The sequence below is a fragment of the Zonotrichia albicollis genome, chromosome 2 (assembly GCF_047830755.1).
Source record: "Zonotrichia albicollis isolate bZonAlb1 chromosome 2, bZonAlb1.hap1, whole genome shotgun sequence".
NCBI lineage: Eukaryota > Metazoa > Chordata > Aves > Passeriformes > Passerellidae > Zonotrichia > Zonotrichia albicollis.
In genome coordinates this window covers 58,995,364-59,016,370 of record NC_133820.1, presented here as the reverse complement: position 1 = coordinate 59,016,370, position 21,007 = coordinate 58,995,364, and the positions used below count along the sequence as shown (strand labels likewise).

Below are 21,007 nucleotides of genomic sequence, written 5' to 3'. Positions count from 1 at the left end.
AGTTTTGGCAATTCTATATACAAGCTTCTTGTGCCTCATGCCTACTTTAACACTTTTGTAATAAACAATTGTATACCCCAGACTTGGTCCTTGAGCTGGAACAAATCATAGTCATATCCCAGGGGCCAGTGCCTGCTAATACTTAATACATTTAAAATGTTATCAGGTTTTAGGAAATTACATACTTTTTTTTTTTTTGTTTATTTCTTTTTAAAGGTGTTTAGAATTCTTAATGGTTTTTTGACTGAAATTTTTTTTCCAGAGACCCTTTTCAACCACTGACAGTGGAAAAAGTGATAGAACAAACAGGATAAGAACCTTTTCCAAAGTTATAGAAATAACTTGTTCAAATAAGAGTTAACATTTCTGTTGATTATAGCTCAGCTGATATGTGATAAATGTGCTTTGACATATTAATTCTCCATAGGGTCACAGTCATCTTTCTAAGATATATACTGTCATTTACTTAATTCTACTGGCAGTGGCATTATTAACCTTCTAAGAACATTACACCAGATGTCTGGTTACAGAACAGAGCTGTTTTGACACACAGGTTCCCTCTTGCACATGCTGTGCAGGGAAGGAATAACGCCTTGCAGGCAAGGAACTCAGCTGAGCGGTGGAAGGTGTCTGGATTCCCCTCTATAGCTGCTACAAACTTCCTCTATGGCCACAGGCAAGTCAGTCTGTCAAAAAGCACAACTCTACACTTCACCAAATCCTTTTTTCTCACTGGGTCTCTCTCCCTTCAGCAATATGACAGCATGGCTCATGGACCTACTTTTGGATATACATGAACAGGAGACTTTGTGCTCAGTCTGTTGAAGCTCATGGCCTTGAGTTAAACATCATAGCATGACAGCAGAAAGGCATTACACAAGAAAGAATCCTAACCTCTAAAAAAGTTTCCGAAAGAAGTGGGAGGGAAACACAAAATTGCAAAATGGCTTATTTTAGCTCCTCTACCAGGTCAGCAGTAGGGAGAGGAACAAAACCATAGTCTGATGTGTGTTGTTACTGAGCTCACTTTAACAGCTTCCCAGTTAACATATGGCTTGTTTCCTCTCATTTGAATTGTCATACATGTTTGTTTTTTGTATAGATAACTGGTTTTTTATGATCTTCTTAAACAGAATTTTATTTTTTGCCCCTGCACTCTGGTGTGCCTTTGGTGGACAGACAAGTAAATTCAGTATAGGAGAAAAGTGCTGCGGTGGATTTATAGTGGGAAATCAGACTTCATAAATATAGCATGGCACTGGAGTCAATGACTGCATGAAAAAGAATGATTTGATTAGTTAAACATACTTTTCCAAAAGTCACTTGATATTTTCCTTTCCTACCAGAAGCTCTTTAAGGACCAAAGTGGTTAAATAACTGATTAAGGAATTAATGAGTTATGAATGAATGGTCAGCTTTCATGATAGAGAGGTAAGTATAATCTGGATTTATTACCTATTGGATCAGACAATAATTATGTCATTGACACCAATTAAACATCTTTCAATAACAAATTAAAAGGAGTAGGGTGTCCCAGTGGGGGCAACAAAACCCAGCGGTCTCAGGCTTGGCCACTGCTCTTGGAATAGTTTGGGATAATCAGGAGAGAGCAAATAACCTCTCACCTTACTGAAGAAATGGCCCACTGAATATCCCTTTAGCTCCAGACCTCTGTGTCATTAGATGTACATCAAGATAGAGAAGTGTCTCTATGAGAAAAATGCATTCAACTCATTTTTCTCTTTAGGCTGGAAATGAATAAACAGAGTGAGGGAGTGACAGTAATGTATGGAGTTACGAATGTCATGTAGACGTGGAATAGACAAACATGATTTAGTGTCCAATGAAATTACCAGGTATGCAGACAAGAAAATATTCAAGGCTGAGTACTTTATTATTCAGTCCTGTAATTCAATTACAGAACTTGTTGCTACACAGACGCTGTAGCACCCACAAATGTCAATGGCATTATGAAATAGACAAAGTCAGAAGGTCCATCCAATATTGCCAAATACAAAGACACTTTGGCTTTGGAATGTGTGGAAAAACTATGGTAAACTTGCCCACATCTTTACTTTTTCCAAAGTGTCCAGCAAAGGCTATCCTAAAAATCTAAAGGCTGGCTAGGCAGATCTTTGGTTTGAATTCCAGTGTCTGTTTCTGTATTCTTACAGTTACTGCAGACTCAGGCCTTTGGTATTCTGGTCGGTTTTAGTTTTATGTGTTTATTCACTGAAAGGTGCTGGAGACAGAGATTTCTCTTGCTGTGTGGATGTACAGTCTCTAATGGAGAGGGATGGGTCCCTAATTGTTCCCCAGGGCTTCATGTGCTACTTTCATGCACATTATAATTAAAAGTTAGGTAAGAGCTAATTGAAAATGTGCACAGTAAACAGAGAATCTAGTCTGACATGCTCATCCCTCAGCTAAAGCTCTGCAGTTATTTACATGGAATCCGGACACACATTTTCCTTCCTTTAACTCTTCCACTTTCACAAGACTCTCACTTAGACCTGCACAGTTCTGTGTCCATAAAGTACGTCCTAACTAGCACAAGGCATTCTGCCTGCAAGATTTTTCCTTCAAAACCTCCCTCTCATGTCTTCCAGTGTCCCAGAGATACAATGTGCCATCGAGGAAGGGAGAAGATACGCCCTGGCACAGAACCATTCCCTGGCTCTCCCAGAGGTGGCTTCTCTGTCTTTTTGTTTCTAGTGCCCCTGTCCAGGAACATTCCTGCTGATGGTATAATGTGAAGTGCCCTTTGTACTGAATAACAGCTCATGCTGAAACATTCAGAAGAGTTTGAATCACTTGGTAGTAGAGCACCAGCAGCCAACTCCAAACCAATTTTCCCCCAGCATTCTGAGTAGGCTCTAGACCAAATATCAAGCTAAAAAATAATCCCTTTTTAACGTGTGAGATTAGGTAACTCAGTGATGGTACCAATCAGGCCATTTTCTAAAATTCACACTGTCATCCATGAAAGCTGTTGACTACAAAGATATATCGATAACAAATATTGATTTTATTGTTTAGAATCTGATTTTTGGGTTTTCTTTTTGTCATTAGTACTGTTTTTTACCATGTATTTGAGCAAAAATAGATTGGTTTCACTTTAGTTTATACTGTATTGGCTTTGAATAAAATTTGGATTGTAAATATTTTACATGAAATTGTATTAGAAAGATATGTGTTGTGGTATAAAGTTCATTCAAACACATGTCTTATTATTTTTATAAAATCTTGGGTTTTGCCAAGTATCAAATTTAGTGAAAGAGTGGGCAGATGGTAACTCAGTTATATTTTTGAATAACGTTGGTTTAACTTGAAGCTCTGCATGGTGCTTCACTTAAGCAGACTCAAAGGCAACAGAGGTCTACCTGAGTGGAGTTATCCAGAGTACAGCGCTGGTGGTAGGGTGTGAAAGGTCTTCTCTGACAGCAACCATGAATTTCTCACCAGATGAGTCTTAAAAGGACCATCAGATAGGAAATACATTGTAGCGCCCTGCCGGTGAATTTTGTTAATTAAGAACAATGCATCGTTTAGATCCAAGGCTGGGAGTGCTGCTTTTAACTCCCAAGACAATGTCTTGTTTGTACAGCTGGGGAATGACGCAATGTTACGGAGACTGCCTAGGACAGAATGCATTCCTTGCAAATGCTCTCTGGCTGTTACACTTTAAGAGGTGAGCTTAGAAGAAGGTAGTATCTATCTTAACACTGGACATTCTGAAGGGGAAAAGAAAACAATGAAAAGCTGTTGAGCATCTCAAAGTCTGTTGATCAGAGACTTTTCAATGCATTTTTCCCTCTTGAAGGTGATGTCCTTGAGCCTGACCACATGCATATTCCTATTGCTCAAGCAAGGTTTGGGTCAAATCCCTGTCTTTAAAGTTGATAATTGGTTCAAAATTAGAACGACTGGCTCCAAGATGTGCCTGCATTAAGGACTTCTCTTAAACTTGCTGAGCCACTAGCCCAGAATTGTGACTCCTGCCACTTTGCATTCAATCACCTTTCTTCGAGTTTCCTTGGTTACCATATGTAAGAAAATTTGCAGGAATTTTGTGGTGGAATGGGAGAAAAGGAGGATTTCTTAGAAACCTTGTCTCCTTTACAACAGTTATGAAGAATATATTTGGCATGACATATTTCTTGAATCATAAATTCAATGTCTGTTTTACTTATGGCATAACTTCTAGCTGTTGCTGGTACATATGATTTACTCAATGAATCGTGCATTGATCCTGCATTACTGTGAGCTGACTGTAATGAAGCATTTTCTTTCACACCACCAGAAGGAGCTATTGAATTCAAAAAGCCTTTCCCTCAAAGCAGGAACTCCTAGCTCAGCAGAGCAACCAATAGAATAACAGAGCAAACACACTGTCCTCCTTGGAAGTCAAGCCAAAGAGCAGATTCTCATTTAGGATCTGCATCTTTTTCTGATTCACTGTATTGTAGAATCAAAACTGATTTTACAGGGTTTAAGATCCAAAGAGATGGGAAATCTATTGAGGCAGGTTTACCCATACATTTTTCCACAGAGAGTGTAGAACCTGTCATTTTCCATTAGGTCGCAGCTCCAAAACATTAGACTAACAGACCTGTGAAATACCTGAGAGCTAATGGCAATGTCCATCAGGATAAATGAAACCTGAAGTTAACTTATCCATACTGACTGGCAATCAAAATGCATTGGCCATGTGTTGAGTGTTTTCTGAGGTGATATGAAGATGTGCAATTATTTACTGTGTCATGATCAGATTGATAAAATGAGGCATGACATTTATAGCCTACCTTCTATGAGTTTGCTCTTCATATTAGACCAAAATCCTGTACACTAGAGAAAAAGTATTATTTTGCTTTGGCCTATCTTCCATTTACACCTCTTTTTGTCTGACAGCAGCCTGAAAATCTGTGATGATTGTTTGAAGGTGTTGCATTCTGTGTGAGTAGCTTTGAATGAGTGTTTAAATTAATGTTTAATTAATTATTAATTAATAAAGTACCATTTGCACAAATGGTACCAATTTGCACAAAGTTTCAAATTGGAACGTACTATACAATTTGCTAAGTCAGTGTTTCCAGCATATTAAAAAAATACTTGTTTTAAACACGTGTATTATGCATGTCTTTGGATTGACACACAGTGAAAATGTGTCTGAGGAATAACTTTCTAACCTTCAGGCAGTTATTTAGGCTGATTGATCTCAGCACTGGCTTTTCTCTATGTTGAATTTCTTGCTTTATAATGCAGTTATTCTCATGACACTTTGCTAGTACTCAGGCATAAGTTTGGGTGTGTATGTACAATAAATCATTGCTCTGGGAAGCTTATAGTGCAAATGGTAACTAGATATGAAAATATATATAAAATAAAGTAACAAGAGAGCAAGGAGCAGGGAGGAACTGAAGGATAGTGGTGTGGAAAGGAAGAAAAGGTCGATTGACTGGGCATATATTTTGCGAGTCTCATATTTTGGGCTTGCTCTTTGTTCTTTATACCATGACAATGTCCAGTGGCCCTTTTCAGAAGTGATGATCTGGGGCTAGATATTTTGCTGTCCTAAGGTGGAAATTGAAGGTGTCTGACATTTAATCTGTGTGACTGAGATCTAGGAAAAGATGGTTGGAAAATGATTACAAAAATAGGTCCTATAGGTAATGAGTTACATGTCCAAAACTCTATAAATTTATAAATACTTATGCTTTTCCTTTGTAACAGTATCTCACAAAGATTTCTTCTTCCAAAAACCAGTTCAACATGCCCTGTGTTCTTTTTCTTGGGAAGTGGGAACTAGTTAGATGTGGCTATGCATCTGTAATGACCTTATACCCTGACTATTGACAATTTTCTGGAATTATGGGGCTGTTGCTTTGATTAAAATCGAAAACAGCCACCAATCTGTGCTCAGCAGCACAGTGGGCCCCAAGATCATGTCAGCCAAAAAAACACATGTAGTTATGCTATAGATTTTCATCCCCAGAGCTCTGTCATTGTGGCACAAACTACCAGAGGACCTGCCTCCACCTGAGCCTGACTTTCTGCAACAACTATATAACATAGGAACAGCAGCATCGTTAGCACACAGAAAACAGTTTCCAGTCTTGGAAACTCTATCATTTCTCACAAAGAAAACTTTCTCCATTAGATTCTCCATAAACATGCATCTTAAAGAAAAGAAAAATAACTTATACTAAATTGGAAAGATAGAAAGAAGATACTTCATGTTATTTTGCCTCTCCTACATCAACTGGTGCTTGAATAGTCCTAAAAGAACCTAAATAGACAAGTAAATTAGAGCAGACAGTAAGAAATCAGTTGTGGAAAGAAACACCTTTCACTGTGCATGAGTCTCTTTAGAAACACACAAATATGTTACTATCAGGATATTATTTACAGGGAGATTGATCTTATTTTATCTAAATGAAAATAACAAAGCTTCCCTATGGCCTAACCACAGGAAACAGATGACCTCTGTCTGTCCAGTTAAACCTGGCTGAAGTGCAGCACATATTGTTCTGCCCTTTAAAAATGTGCATCAGATCTGTATGCCTTTGTACGCCCCTATGAAAATCTACTTTTCTATCCAATCAGGTTGAAGATAGTTGGACACTGGCTGTTTGGTTTGTTGAACTTCTTGGAAAAGATCCTGGTACTGGGAGTTGAGCTATGGGGTTCCTTTGTTAGGATTTCTAATAATGGTTTTGTGCTGTGGCTTTTGTCCCCTGTAAACTCTGCAGGCTTAATTTTTGCCAGTGCAGGCACTAATGTACAGGAATCCAGCCATATGCTGTCATCTACAGGTTTGGAGCATTCCTTGCCTCTTGCATAGTGCTTGGCTTTTTCTGGCCACAGGACCTAGATTATTGAAATAAATGAATTTTTACCCAGTCAGATTGTGAATACACTTATGACTCCCCTTGGTGAGTCTAATCTGTCCAATGTCAGTGCAACTTTTGGATGAGTAGGTATTTGTTGGCAAGAAGAAAGGGTTTTAAGTCTGGCCTCTTTCCAATATTGCAAAATGGTGACTCACAGCACAGTTACTGACTAGTAGAAGGAAGCACATTCAGGACATTTTGGTGGCCTCTTCATTCAGGAGTGAACATCTGTCCAGAGCCACAGACCAGACTCACAGAGCAAGCAGGAGAAAGTCAATGCATCTTTGAATTCAGTCTCAAAACCCAGTAGCAGTTTTCAATATTAATCTCAGGTTACATCAGCATTCTGAAATGTCAGTACATACACTCCCTCCTTCCAGTAACGCTGAGAAAAAGGTAGTTTCAGACAGTTGATCACACCTGTGTTTCTCTCTTGGCAAGGGAGAAAATTAGGTGACTAATGAACTAGAGACCTATTTTTGAAAAGATGAATGTAAATAAGGGACAAGTTACCCAAACTAAGTCTCTTTTTTACATGTTGGTGCTACAAAGTGATGGTGTCAATGAGAGATGACTGCATCTGCTGTGCCCATGGGGGAAGTGTCTCCCTTGTGTAGCATCTCCCACATCCTGTAGCACAGTCTGTGCATGCAGTCAAACACTGTTAATTGTGGATATCATGCATGGTTTCTCTTTTTCCTTTCTTCTTTTGTATTTTCCTTTCCATGAGGGTAAATCTGTCTCAGTAAAAGACGTGGAAAAAGTACTCTGAAGCAGGCTGAGGATCCTAAGGTCATACCTTTTCTGTCCTGTCCTGTCCCGTCCCTTTCACCCTTTTGCCCTAGTCTTCAGATTAGACCATCTGTGAATCTTGTTATCTAGCTCTGTGCAGAACAGAGTGTTTGACTGATCCCCTGGCACAGCCAGTGTGTTGCCTTGGTGGTTGTGTGGGATGAAAAAAGCACAATACATGCCTTTTCTGTCTGAGACTTGTTTATCTGCACAACATCCAGGCTGCTATGGGAGATCTTTCCTGTCGGATCTCAATATCTCAGTCCTGAGATGCTGAGCCTCCGAGACCAGCTTGGGGGTCTCGGGAGTCCTGGAATGTTGCCAGAAGTGTCTGGTAGCTGGACTTTAACCCTACACAGGAGACGACAAGGATGAGGGCTTCACAGGGCCTCACCGGGGTGAAGGGTGGAAAGATTAGTTAATTAGAGGGTGAGACACAAGGTTTAAGATTTATGTACAGGGGGGTTTAGAGGAGTAAGATGGAGGAATTGGGGTGTGTCCTGTCCTCCTCCTTCTTCCTCCTCTCCTCCATCTTCTTTGGCCACGGTGGCACCTTTCTATTGGTTATTACTAAGAGTACACCGAGTTATAACAATAGATGGTATTGGGGAAAAATGATAAATATTGTACACGTAGCAAGGGGTATAAAGATACGTGGCGGTCCGTGGGACGGTAGAGTGTGCCCATGGCTGACTGCTGTGCGGATCTCTGTTGGGCTGAAAGAACATCTTTTAGATAAACAATTAATAAACATAAAACCAGAAAGAAGAACTGAAGCCTCTTCTCGTCCTTTGATACGCGGGCTGCGTCAAGGCCACCTTCGGGCCACCTCCGGGCCTCCCAGGCCCCTCAAACAGCCGAGATAAACCCAGACTTTCCTCTTGGTGATTGCTGACAATCAAAAACGAATCAAATCAAGGCAAAGTTAGAGAAATTCTCCTATACAAAGAGCTACTCTGAAACAAAGCTGCATTTTTGTTGTGCATTGTCCTGGCTCTGTGTGAGTCCTGTAAAGAGACAAAGGCAAGCAGGAAGGAAATCTCAGCTGCTTAGTAAATGCCCTAATTTGATTTATTTTCTGCTCCCTTCCCCCACTCAAACTGTTCTGCTAACCTGTTAGTCCCAACTCAGACAAGTAAGACCTGCTAATCTGATTAGTCCTGACACACAGGAGCAGGGCTGCTGGGAAAAGCTGGACCCTTACAGCTGTTTCAGGCTTCAGCTTTGATCATAACGTTATGGGGTAGCTGAATGTATAGTGCAGTGTGACAGAAGCCTGCAGCATGCACACAAGTGAGCAGTGTGACCGTCACTGAAGATTTCTGCCCTGGGTCTGAGGCCACTGGAATATAAACCATGTTTCGTGTCACCTTCAATGTAGTGACAGAGAAAGTAACCTTCACCTTGGCAGCCTGCCCCTCCGCCACATGGAAGGTAAGCTCAGATATGCATAAAATAAAAAGGTTGATGGCATCAAAAAATGTGCTTCTGAACATTTTTCCCAACCTTAGGCCATGTTTGAGATGTTTTAAGGGGAACAATAATGTTTTAAGGGAATTGCACTGCAATGCAACATATGCACAACTGGTTGGAATTAGACTAAATGGGTCTGGTTCTAGAGAACAGCTTACTTGTAGCATTTTAAAGTTGTTCTCATTTGACTTTTACAATAGCCAAATTCATAGTCATTCTCCTTATTCTGGTCTGGAAATGCTACTTATTTATATTAACAGCAAATTTAGAGAGATATATAAACATAAGCTACTCATTTCTGTAAGGAAGGGATACTGTTTTAGGAGAGCTTTCAAGCTTCCTGGATAATTTAGGAGTTCTAAGCATTTGTGAAATGCATACCACTATATGATAAATTAGAGCACAATGCACCTCTGTAATAAGGAACTAAAATAAAAAAATGCATGATAATACTTGGCTTGGGGTTGTGATAGAATTTGGCAGAAGTCAGAAATGCTTTGCGCATCAGCTCCTTCTCCCATCCATCAATTCAGTTCACATCTTCACCTCCTTGAGACACAGATTCCCACCTTGTCTTGAAGACAGGGGCATGGCTGGGATGAGATGGGAACAGGTTCATTGCCTTTCCTTTCTCTTTGTGTGTACTTTCACTGTAATGCAGCTGAGAGAACAGGTACTATCTTCTGAAGGGTTGCTTTTAAAGCTTCCTTCTGTAATTTGTTACTTATGTAGCAGTTACTGTAAGAACCTCATCTCTGTTATTAAGCCTTTCAGATGTGAGACAATTATGAATATCTAGTTACAGTGCCAGAGTAATTCCTCTTGCTTTAGCTGTCCATGATTCATTATGTGGTGCAAGTAGTTGTCATATATCTTTGCTGTATAATTTTCTCAATCTTGGGCCTGTCTTTTCTCTTGACCTGTGAGGTAGACACTGCCCAGAAGCTGTTATTAGAAGGTCTTTAAAGGGGCTGGTACAGTGTGGCCCCGGCCAGACCTGTGCTATATGTAGCACCGTGCACTAAATAAAAACCTGTCAACCAGGGCAAAGTGTGTTTGGAGTAAAATTCATGTGAAATGAATTTAACCAGGTGCTTTCTCTCTGGGGGAGGGTTTATGGTAATATTGCTTCAGTTTTCCTCTTTATTAGTAAAACTTAGTTTCCCAAATGTGTATTTATTAGCTAGCAATGAAAAAATCATTTCAACACAACATAAAATGGCTTTACTTATGCTTGCTAATTGTGTGTTTAAGATTTCTCTTCCTTTATATCAGGACTTAGAACTGTCTGCCTTTAGATTGCAGGGCACTTAAAAGAGGGAATTAAAATTGAAAAGGATCATGGATCTTGCCTGGCTCATGGACTCTTCGAACAGCAAATAGGGGTGCAAATATAACCCAGCTGTGTGTTGCATTTCAGTGATCATTTATGTTAGACATGAGTACATTGTAGTAAATGCCTCTGGAAGAAACTGGCAAGTACTGAAAAGTGCACCCTAGCATGCCTTTTCTTTTCTCCAGCTCTTCTCTTATTTGGATAACTTAAATTATTTGATATGTGCAGACAGAAGTAAGTGCTTAAAAGTAAAAGCTAAAAAAAACCCCTGTAGTACAGTATAACTTTGTAAAATGTAGTACATTTTTTGATGAACTAAATAGAAAACAGGTAAGAAAGTAGGCACAATTATATGAACAAAACAAGATGGGATGCCAGGCCAGCAGAACAGATGGCTTTGCAGTAGAGCTTACATAATGCAAAGTTAATTTAGGGAAAGTTTTGTGGAAGGAGAAAGTGTGTTTTATTGGCCAGCTATTACAGCTGGAAAATATCTGACATGGTTTCAGGTGCACAAGCCTTCTATTTTGACAGTAGGAGGCTAATGAAAGACTGTTCCCCCACAGCCTCACTTTGCTTATGTCCTTGTGTCAGCCAGAAGAGCACTGGTATTGCAAGTTGATTTAAATCCTTTAAAGCTGAAAGAGGTCACATCTCTACTGGAGGAGGGAGGACAGAGATGTCTCCTTTCAGATTGCTAAGTCTTTGTCTTCAAGAGTAAGTGCCCCAGTCCGCAGATAACGCAGACATGTTCTGCTTTTCCATACAGCACAGCAGGACCAGCAGATGAGTCTTGCACGGTGTGGTGGGACAAGGATGCTGGGGCAACTCTGTAGCACGTGTCTTGGGGGTGGGAGGAGCAGAGCAAGTTCTGTCCCAAATTGTTACTTTTCTACCCTATGCTATGCAGTGGTAGCATTAGTTTCCCTTAGAAATTAATTTCTGATTAGAAGTATTGGTGAAAAGTATTTCACCCTATTTAAATTATCTGAAAAATATTAATTCAATGATATTTTAATGAAAAAAGCCACAGTATTCCTGCTCCAGACGTTTCAATCTTTGGGGCATAAACCCCACTGCTTTTGCAATACATTGTTTTGAAAAACCAGTTTAATTAGAAGTGGGAAGGGTATGGACATGGGACAACTAGAGGGAAGTGACAGCTGAAAAGGGCTCAAGTTGTCAAGCGAAAAAGGCTCAGAGTTGAACGTAGCTGTTCACACAGGCACCAATACCTGAAGGCCAAAGCAAGAAGAATCACTACTATAAACTGGGAGCATCTTTATTATAAAGCCTGAAGGAGGGGACTGGACTGCTCTTTCTCACCTTTCTGTGTCACCCTGCCTCTGTGCATTTCCCTGCTCCTTAGAGAACAGGCTGCTGGTACTTCTCTCTCTGTTGTCAGGTGTGTAGCAGGCCAGCAGAGCAAAGGGCTGAGTAATCTGAGATGTGTGTGGGTTACAAAAATCAGGCTGCAGCCGCTATGAGCTTGGCCAGAATCCCTCTTTAAAAGGCTTTTCAGGTTTTGCTCACTTGAATTACTGTTGCATTTTCAATCAGTTACTGCTAATGTTTGGGGAGTCTTGTGTTGTGCCTCTTTGTGTCCTATATCTGACTTTAAGAGCAGATAACAAGATCATGCAACTATTGATATACCTAAAAACTCCTACCACTCATTTCCTAACCTGTGAACAGACAACATGCTGCTTAGATAAATGCAATTCACTGGGTATCAGCAGATTTAGTTACAGAATGTATTTGCTCATGGAGGCTTAGTTATGCTTGAATCCTATTGATTTTCTCTTACTGTTGGTGATTCGGCTTTGTTGAATCCTGTCTGAACTGTATGGGAGAAAGCAGCAAAAACTGCTGGTTTGTGGTTTTCTATTCAAGGCCAGGAAGTTCACTTGATGGGGATCAACCTAACTGGGGGCTTTCGTGCCAAATGATGCTGCACTATATCTCCCTGACATGGACAGATAAATGAGCAGGGGGTGGCTTTGCAGTCAGTTGGAGCCTGACCCGAACGCGCATTGTTGCCAACTTTGGAAGGCTGCACAATGGCCCTGTCTCCCGGGCAGTTACAGCCGTTGGGGCAGGGACCTGTCGCCTGGAAGGCTGTTAGGAAATAATGATGCAAACCCCTCCCTAAGGATGTGGGAACAGTGTTCAAATCTTACGAAGTGGGCAATATCTGTGATAAGGAAAGCAGAAAAATCGGGGGCTTAGTGCTCATTTTCTCTCTGCAGCAAGTTGAAAGCAGTGCGTCAACATGAAAAGGACTGGTGGGGAGGGGGAGTGGGAGGCGTGGGAAGTGGGCAGCAGCGCTCAGCTTTTCTGGCTCAGATTAACCTCCCCTGTTGCTGCTTTGGAAACCTCCGTCAGACTTGCATGGAGCTACAGTTGTCTGCTCTCTTCAGCAAGAGCAAGTGCACATTACTGAACCATCTCTTACTACTTTGTTGTCATAGTTCCTAAATACACCCCCAGCATCGAAAACCACCACAGTAAATACAGTACAAACAGAAACAGGCTGATCTATGGATTTAGTGCCTGAAAACAAAGGACCAGACTGTGAGCAGAAAGGACATAAAGTGGTGTCAAATATCATCGTCATGTGATGGCACCTGAAAAAGCAGTGCAACAGGACAGCATGAATGTGGCACATACTGTAATGGATTATTTGGTGTTGAATTCACTGTAAGGTCTTGCATTGGTGCAAGGAGCTGGTTTGCTCCCCACATCCCGTTAAAGCTGTGGAGGCAGTGGAGATGAGGAGGCTCAGAACTCTGAGGGAAAATTTCATCTTGTTCTTTACATGGTCCTGGTTTTCAGCTTGTAGAACAGTACATTTCTCCTTGAACAGTAACCACAGTTTCTAACTGTTAAATACAGAGCTGCTAAACAGTTACAAATCTAACTTCCTTGAAAAAAAATTAAGAAACTTGTATTGCTCTCAGTTTTCATTTTATAAGTTTTTTGTTTTTTAATTTGATTTTAAAGAGTATTCCATTATGTACTATTTTTTTGCCTATACTGTTTTCAACTGTACCACCAGATACCTGCATATCAGCTTCTATGAACTTTGTTCAAGGTTCACAAGCATGTGTGATGTGTCTCTTTATTTTCCATGATTGTGAGTGCAGACCCACATTTTGTATATTTGTTACTTCTGGATGCACCTCCAAAGGAGTTTAATGAAGTCCCTTCCCTCTATACAATGTTCAGAGTCCAGTAACAATCTAGGTCCCCAAATACTTGTCTCAGTAATGCTGAACACCACAGTAACACAACCACCTCTGGGATTATGATGACTAATTTGGGAGCTACTGCTATAGAAGCAAGTACTTTTTGAAGTGATGACTTACTAATATTTCCAGTAACAGTCTCAGAGCTTTATTTCCTTGAGCCATGATGAGAGATCAAGATTTTCTTCCTGTCATTATATTTCTGGGATTTCTATAGCTCCACATCTCCTCAAAGTTCTTTCTAGCACAGATTTCCACATCTTTAGAGAGCTTTCTCCCACTCTCTCTATTTTTCTTTATGTATAGCACATCGTCCTTCACTAGCTTTTGCTCCTCAACAAAAATATCAGAATTATTTTAACCCCCTACCAAACCCTTGTATGAATGTATCAGCAGGTTCTTGTTAAGGGTTCAAGTAATGCATAAAATCAAGTCTGTGATGCTCCTTTGGTCCCCAACTCTAATTCACCAGCAGATGGTAGCAAACATCGCCTTCCTTGCGAGCTTTGCCTGGGCATCAGTGAATGAGGAAGGGCCGGTGTGCCTCATCGGAGTAATTTGTTTCCAGCTAGAAGAAATAAGCTGTAAACAAAGTAGTTGTGCAACTCGGAACAAGGAGGATAACCACGGAAACCATGGAAATATTGCTGCATTCGGGACAGAAGAACTAAGTAGAGGTCAGAACAAACTCATTGCAGTGACTTGCACTGAATGGCATGAGAAGCATTTTAGTGTCACTGTTATTCTCGTAGTGACAAAAAGGAACCATTATTTGCAATGTAGCAAATGAACAACATTCAGGGAGTCACGATAAAATTGAAACTGCGCTGGGTCAGCTCTGCCTGTGTATATTGACCCTTTGTACTGAAGACATGGAAAGTTAAGGAAGGCAACTGCCTTACTAAAGGCAGTTTCTAACCATTTATTTGGTTTTATTCTGAGATATACCACTCTAGTTCTTTTATATTTGGTATTGGCTGCTAATTACCACTTTCTCTCACTCTCTTCTGTACATTTCTCATTCAAATGGCTTGTTATGGCAGCAACATCTCAGCTTCTTTTTCCCAGCAATGGCTAGAATGACAACAACTGAAATGAGACATAGAATGGACAGGGGGACAGGATAAAGCACAAAGTGCTAAACTGTGGTGTAATTCCCATATGGAAATGTCTCTTCACTTATAAGACAGTACAGTATAGATCTGGGCAAACTATTTGTGACAAATCATTGGATATTTTTTGCCTATACTGTTTTCAGTTATACCACCTCTACTTTCAACTATCTAAATAAAGATTTGAAATTCTTTGACTTCTTCATTCAAACACTGTTTAATTCCATAAGTAGTTTTTGGGAAGCATTTCCTTTGTTCTGATTTCTTCATCAATAAGTGTTTGATGACGAAAATCCTAAGAGTTGCCTGACTGCATACTGAAATTGATTTGTATGTTTATTTACTGGAAATGAAAAAAAAAAAATATCATTTAAAATAAGATAATGGCTTTTTATGGGTATAAAAATTATTCCTTCTCCAGTGCTTACCATATCCTGGGCCAGAAAACTTTTATTGGTTAAACTTTTAGCATAGAAAGAGAAAGGAAGGACATCAGTTACCGTGTTGTGCTGCTCCTTTCCCAGGAAGACTTGATCTGGAAAGACCACAGAACACAGATGGAACTGGCTATACCTCTGTCAGTGCTTATGCTCCATACCTGAGGATTTCAGCTGAAGCTGTCAGGATTCTCCTCTGGCCTTAAATCCTCCTGTTTTCTTGCAACAATCAGAAATACCTGAATACTTCCGTGCCTTTGGCTGATATAACTGGCCTGAGTCCTTTTAGCTCCATTGGCAGGAGTCAGTGGTGTAATAGTGTGTTGAACTGCATGTGCAGGGTACAAAGTCCTCCCAGTGTGACAACACTTGTTTCCCAGAGCTGTGCTCTTGACAGAGGTATGATCAATCAGTTCAGGATTTTTGCTTTGGAGTTTTTTGCCCATATCCCTTGCAAGCAGATTTGCTGGGAAAGGCATGGACATTAGTTGACTCACAACCTAATTTGACAGAGGTAGAACTGGAAGAGGTCACGCTACAGTATTTGAATGTCATGGTTTGGCAGTATGGTAAATCTGCCTTCAGGGACCCTCACATTTGATCAGAAATGCCATGGCCATCTGAAGCTAAGCTTTGATTTAACATAAACTTGCTGCTCATTCAAATTTGTTCAAAACCACTGATGGATCTATTTTGTACTGTCAGGTTTTATGCCCAATCAGGTATAATCTGTCTGTACATTTCTATTCTTATGCTTAGATCAAGGAACATCTGCCTCCCACAGCCATCATAAAGCCTCCATTGGAGGATGAAACCATTACAGAGCTTAAACTCTCTCCTGTGTAGTGCATTTAATCTGTCTGAACTGCAGTCACCTTCTCAACTCTGATCAAATCCATTTTATACTGTGGGTGGTGCTTAGATACACCATCATGGAGCCTAAATGCAGCCATACAGAAAGCTGGTGTCAACACTGTGAAATCACATCTCTGCTTGACCACATTTGCATTCCAAATCCACATAAAGATGGATGTGACCTTTTAAAAATTTTACACGCAAAATGTCTGTATTTGCCAGTTAACATCAGTGCTACCTTTGGTCATCCTTTACTGGCCTGATGACATATTAGTAAAGGAGGTCTTGTAAGATGAATCTGGATAAGAAGAAGGAGGGAAAGAACAAATGTGAACTGAAATTTGTCATTGGAGAGGATAACTAGAAGCCCAGTAAACTGCAAGTGGGAATTTCAAGGTTCTTGTTGAACACGAAGAAGGATTGCTTAGAGCTCTATGGAGACTGGAAAATATGATGGCGCAGCACCAAAACAAAGAGGCATGTGTCTGGGGGAAGTTTGGGATTTATCTTGTAGAAGTTTGGATTCTGACCAAAAAGAATAAACTTTATGTGAAATACTGATTTGATGAGAATGTATTATGAAATTATAGCATAGCTATGTGTTTTGCCCATGGGATTCCCTTTCTGTTCCAGTGCAGCTGTTTAGCTCTTGGTAATCATAGTATAGCAGGGGTGTTATAACTCACTTAGCCACTTTGTGTCTTATTTAACAATATGAGAAGGTCTTGTTGCTATTACTGTTACAAAAAATGAGCAGTAGCAAACTTATTGTAGCATGTAGAAATCTTCTTCCACAATGGTAATTCACTCCTCTTTATATAGTATCCATTGTCTTAGCACAATTAAAATCATCCTAAGCGCTTTACAAAATATAAAAAGACATGGTCCTGGCCTAAAGTGCTTTCTGCTTTAGTTCAGAAGACATGTGAGAAATGAGTGAGATGGTGCAGGGATGAGTGAGACCCAGAGTTCCTCTAAAGAGAGCACTCTGGTGTGATGTTTATATAATCCAAGCATTAAATTGTGTCCATCCCTCCTCTCCTTTTTGAAGTTAGCATAACTTTTTCCAGAAGCAATTGTTGTATGACATTAACTGGCACTGCAAGAGTTCTGACTGATGACAGCTTCATTTTTTACTTTTGATAAGAGCTCTTGTGAGTCGCATTACAACTTGGGGCATTAAAGAAATATGTATCAATTTATCTTAATATGTCATACTGTAAATCAGAGTGATTTACCTGCTGCTTTAGAAGAACTTCAGCAACCCCTGCAGCAGGGACAGGCACTTCCAAGTGCTTGGGGGTGGGCAGTTGAGAAAACACATATTGCATACATCATTTAGCTCCCAATATGGCCATAAAATGCAGTAGAGATATTTCCTGAGCTGTACTCTGTTCAAGTTTCTTATAAGGCCATCAAATTCTAATCAGACTAGTAAAAACCCCAGTGATCTTTGCTGGGGAAAAGTAGTCCTTTGCCTTAGTGAGCTTCTGGCAGTTACTGAGGTTCTGCAGTGCAATATTCATCTGCTTCCCAAGGAAACTGGCCAGATTATCCATGTGATTGTGGATCATACTGTGCTCGTTCCACTCCTGTTACTGATCCTGAGGGTTAGGAAATGCAGGATACTGCATGGATTTCCTCATTCCCAAGACAGGAATGTGTCCTTCCTACTGGCCATGAGGTCTCTCTGTGATCAGAGAGGAGGGGTGGAACTTCCTTAGAGAGGCACTTTGGGTTCAGGGACAGACACATCTAACTCTCTTGGAAGAACAATGCCATTTGCTTCCTATCATGCCTTTAAGCATCCCTCCCTCTGTCATCTTTGACCAGGCAGTCTTGTCTGTCTCTGATTTAGATGTGATCAAATAATCATCCTAAAACCTAGCACTTTCCAAGGGAGGATTTCAGAGGGTTGTATTGATGGTGGCAGTGGGTATTCACTTAAAGTTAATGAAGAGAGATTTACATTGTACAGTGATCAGCAAGCAGCTCTGTAAGGGTGGTAGATTGGATCACCCTTGTGGTCACTACATCTCCTTTGGCTCTGGTTTCCAGCACCCGAGGTGAATGCTAAGACAAACCAATGCAGGGTCCTACACATTCATCAAAAGGCTCTCAAAGTCCCATTGTTTAACTCCAAATGGAATTTAATTAATTAGTGGATCTGAATATTATCCAGCAGCACACTGGCCTCCACTGGCCAGCCTCAGGCTTGGCTTCTGCCAGCTTTGCAGGCTCTGTCTCACAACCAGGTGGTGGAAGGGAATCTGTTGTTTCATTTCCAGGTTGGACTAAACTAAGGAGAGCTATACACCTTTCACTAGGGCTGTCAGCCCTGTAGCAGGGAGGGATTCTGCTGGTCCTGCTCACATGACACATCGTTCAGTAAAATGGTTCTGGGAAGAAAAAAAGCTGTGCTTGAAAGAGGGAATTCAAGTGAACAGAAAGTTTTCCATTTAAAGTTGGCAAATTGCTCGAATGAAACAGTGAGCTGTGCATAACTCAGGGTGTAGAGTATGTGATGTGACAGACTTCTTGTGACCTCTTTTCTGTCTTGCTGCCCTTTGGGCAATAATATCACGAAGCTCTGCAAGAACACTGTAACTCCAGGTAAGCTCAAAGATAAGCTGAGAGGCTTTCGCCATTTAAACCTCTTTAGAGTCCTAATGCATTAACAGAAGATTTACATAGCGCAAAAGTTACATAAGCTGTCCTTTACAGAAAAGTTCTCTTTCATTTGAGTGCCAAAATTTTACTTCTCTCTGAAAGCAAAGGCATTGTATCAGAATTTAACACTGGCTGCTGCTTCCCTCTCCCAGGGCTCTGAAGATGTGTTTTGGAAGATTGATAATGTGTCTGTGTGTAGTCTGCAAGTTTAGCTTTGTTAAAGAGTATTAAGGTATATAGAGTTTGATACTTTCTTTGGTTCAACATTAAACCAAGCATTTCTTCACTATTTAAAGCTGCCATTTTGACCTTTATCACTGTATTAGAAAGCAGCAGCCAGCTCAGCTGTTTGCAGGGGTTTGCAGGGGTTGTTTGCCTTCTACGAACTCAGATTATCTGTTCCAGTAACACTCTATTATTGTACACCATTATAACCATTAACTAGTAACTCTTCAACACAATGAATCTCTGTATTCTGAAGAAACTAGAGCACTCAGGGTGGGTGCAGTGCCCATTACTCAAAGGATTTTGGACCAGGGTTTGTCCCTGAATTACAGAAAATATTAACCATCTGGAAACTCATAATGAAACATTCTCTTTAGTTACTGAGTGCTTGAAATATCCACTGATTTTTCATAAGAAATAAAAGGTGTTTGCAATTTTCTCTCAGTGTTTTTCAAGAAAGTGGGTAAGTGGGCACTAATTACAGGCTTTAATGGCTGAAGAGTCTCATTAAAGAAGATCCGTAGGGACCAACTCTCCGAGTTAAGAGACACAGTATTTTCACTTCTGGAGGAAGGCTACAAAGGTCTGTGTTAGTGCTTAGCCTTCTCTTACTTGACAGAGTCCTTGGTGTTTCTAAACTATGGGCCTGGCATGCTCTGCAGGTGGCCCAAAGCCCCTGGTTCCTCCATCATCTTCATAGGGAGGCAGTGGATGCCACCTAATCATATTTTACCAGTGAAAGCAGTGTGATAGTTCAAGGCCTGGAGGGGCAATGATATGTGTACATTAGAGTCTTATCTCAACAAATATTCACTAGGCAGACAGAGAATGGACCTTGATGCAAGAGTGGGAGAGATTCCCAGATTCCAGGTTAGTTAGTGTCAAATATCAGATTTATAAAGCAGAATGACATTTCTACCTGTAAGAAATGCACCATTCATTTGTCCAGAAGCTGAAGGACTGTCTGTCTCAAATGATGGATAATCTGAGCTACTGTGTTTCTGGACCTAAAAATGCTACTAATGAACATTAGTCAGGAGAGTGATTAATGTTCTTGTTTGTGCCAATGTTTAGCCAGTCTGAAAAGATGTAGATTCAGTAAATGATCTCCAGACTTTGAGACTCTGCCCAGTTCTACATCCAAAGCTCACCAGCAAGAGGGAATCCTTTATGCCACTCTCAAGTAAGGAAATAATGGAGTGAAAGCATTAAAGTAATAGGACAAAAGCCTGCCTCTACCCAGGGTACAGAAAAATATTTAGCTGATTTTGAAAGCTGGTCTACTCCTCTCAGTTGCATTGCATACACTGCAAGATAACTCTTGCCTTAAATGGAGGAGACCATTTATAATATCCATAATTTAGAAAAATTCAGACATAAAGCATCATGTATAGTTCAGTAACATGACCTGAATCACTTGGAATTTCAGCTGTAAAACTCAGAATCCAAGACTGCAGACTGAACTTTTCTGATGAATTTATTTTAGAGATCTCATAGCTTGTGTTGTGAGCAGTTCAGATTGTTCCACTAATTACACTTTGTAGTTTTGTCAGCAGAACAATTTACTGCAGCCTGTCCATGTGTAGTGAATCTATAATGAATTATGGAAATTTGCTGTGAAAGCCTGACCTTTTCCAATGTTTGTTTCATGGTTTCCCAGTACTGCTGTTCTCATACACTTCAATGATCTAGGCAGAAAGAAATAGTTTCAAATATTGTTAAAGAAGTTCACTTAGAAGTCTATCAAGACACATGAAAACTCATCCTTACAAAGGTATTATTTCCTTCTGCCTAAAGCAATGCAAATATTACACTAAAAGAAAACTTTGGAGAACATAACAGGCTACTCATTATGTTTTCACCAAAGCAATTAGAGTTCTTGCAAACACAAAAAGTGTTTAAGGTTGTCTGCTGGTCCGATATACACTGCACAGCATGTGGTCACCATTAATGTGGCTTTCAAAAA

At 40.3% G+C, this 21,007-nt stretch overlaps 1 protein-coding gene across 3 annotated transcripts in view; it reads left to right on the top strand.

Moving 5' to 3' along the window:
• Positions 1-21,007, top strand: part of SPATA13 (spermatogenesis associated 13) — a 158,827-nt gene that overhangs the window by 3,416 nt on the left and 134,404 nt on the right. Inside the window, exon 1 of one of the 3 annotated variants that reach the window (XM_014263908.3) lies at positions 8,766-9,119. The exons of 1 other annotated variant lie outside the window; for it this stretch is intronic. In XM_014263908.3, the coding sequence (XP_014119383.2) occupies positions 9,042-9,119 (78 nt within the window). In that variant the 5' untranslated portion in view covers positions 8,766-9,041. Of the gene's footprint in view, positions 1-8,765; positions 9,120-21,007 lie in introns of those variants that run through there. One more of the 3 variants, XM_014263906.3, reaches the window with a different exon arrangement.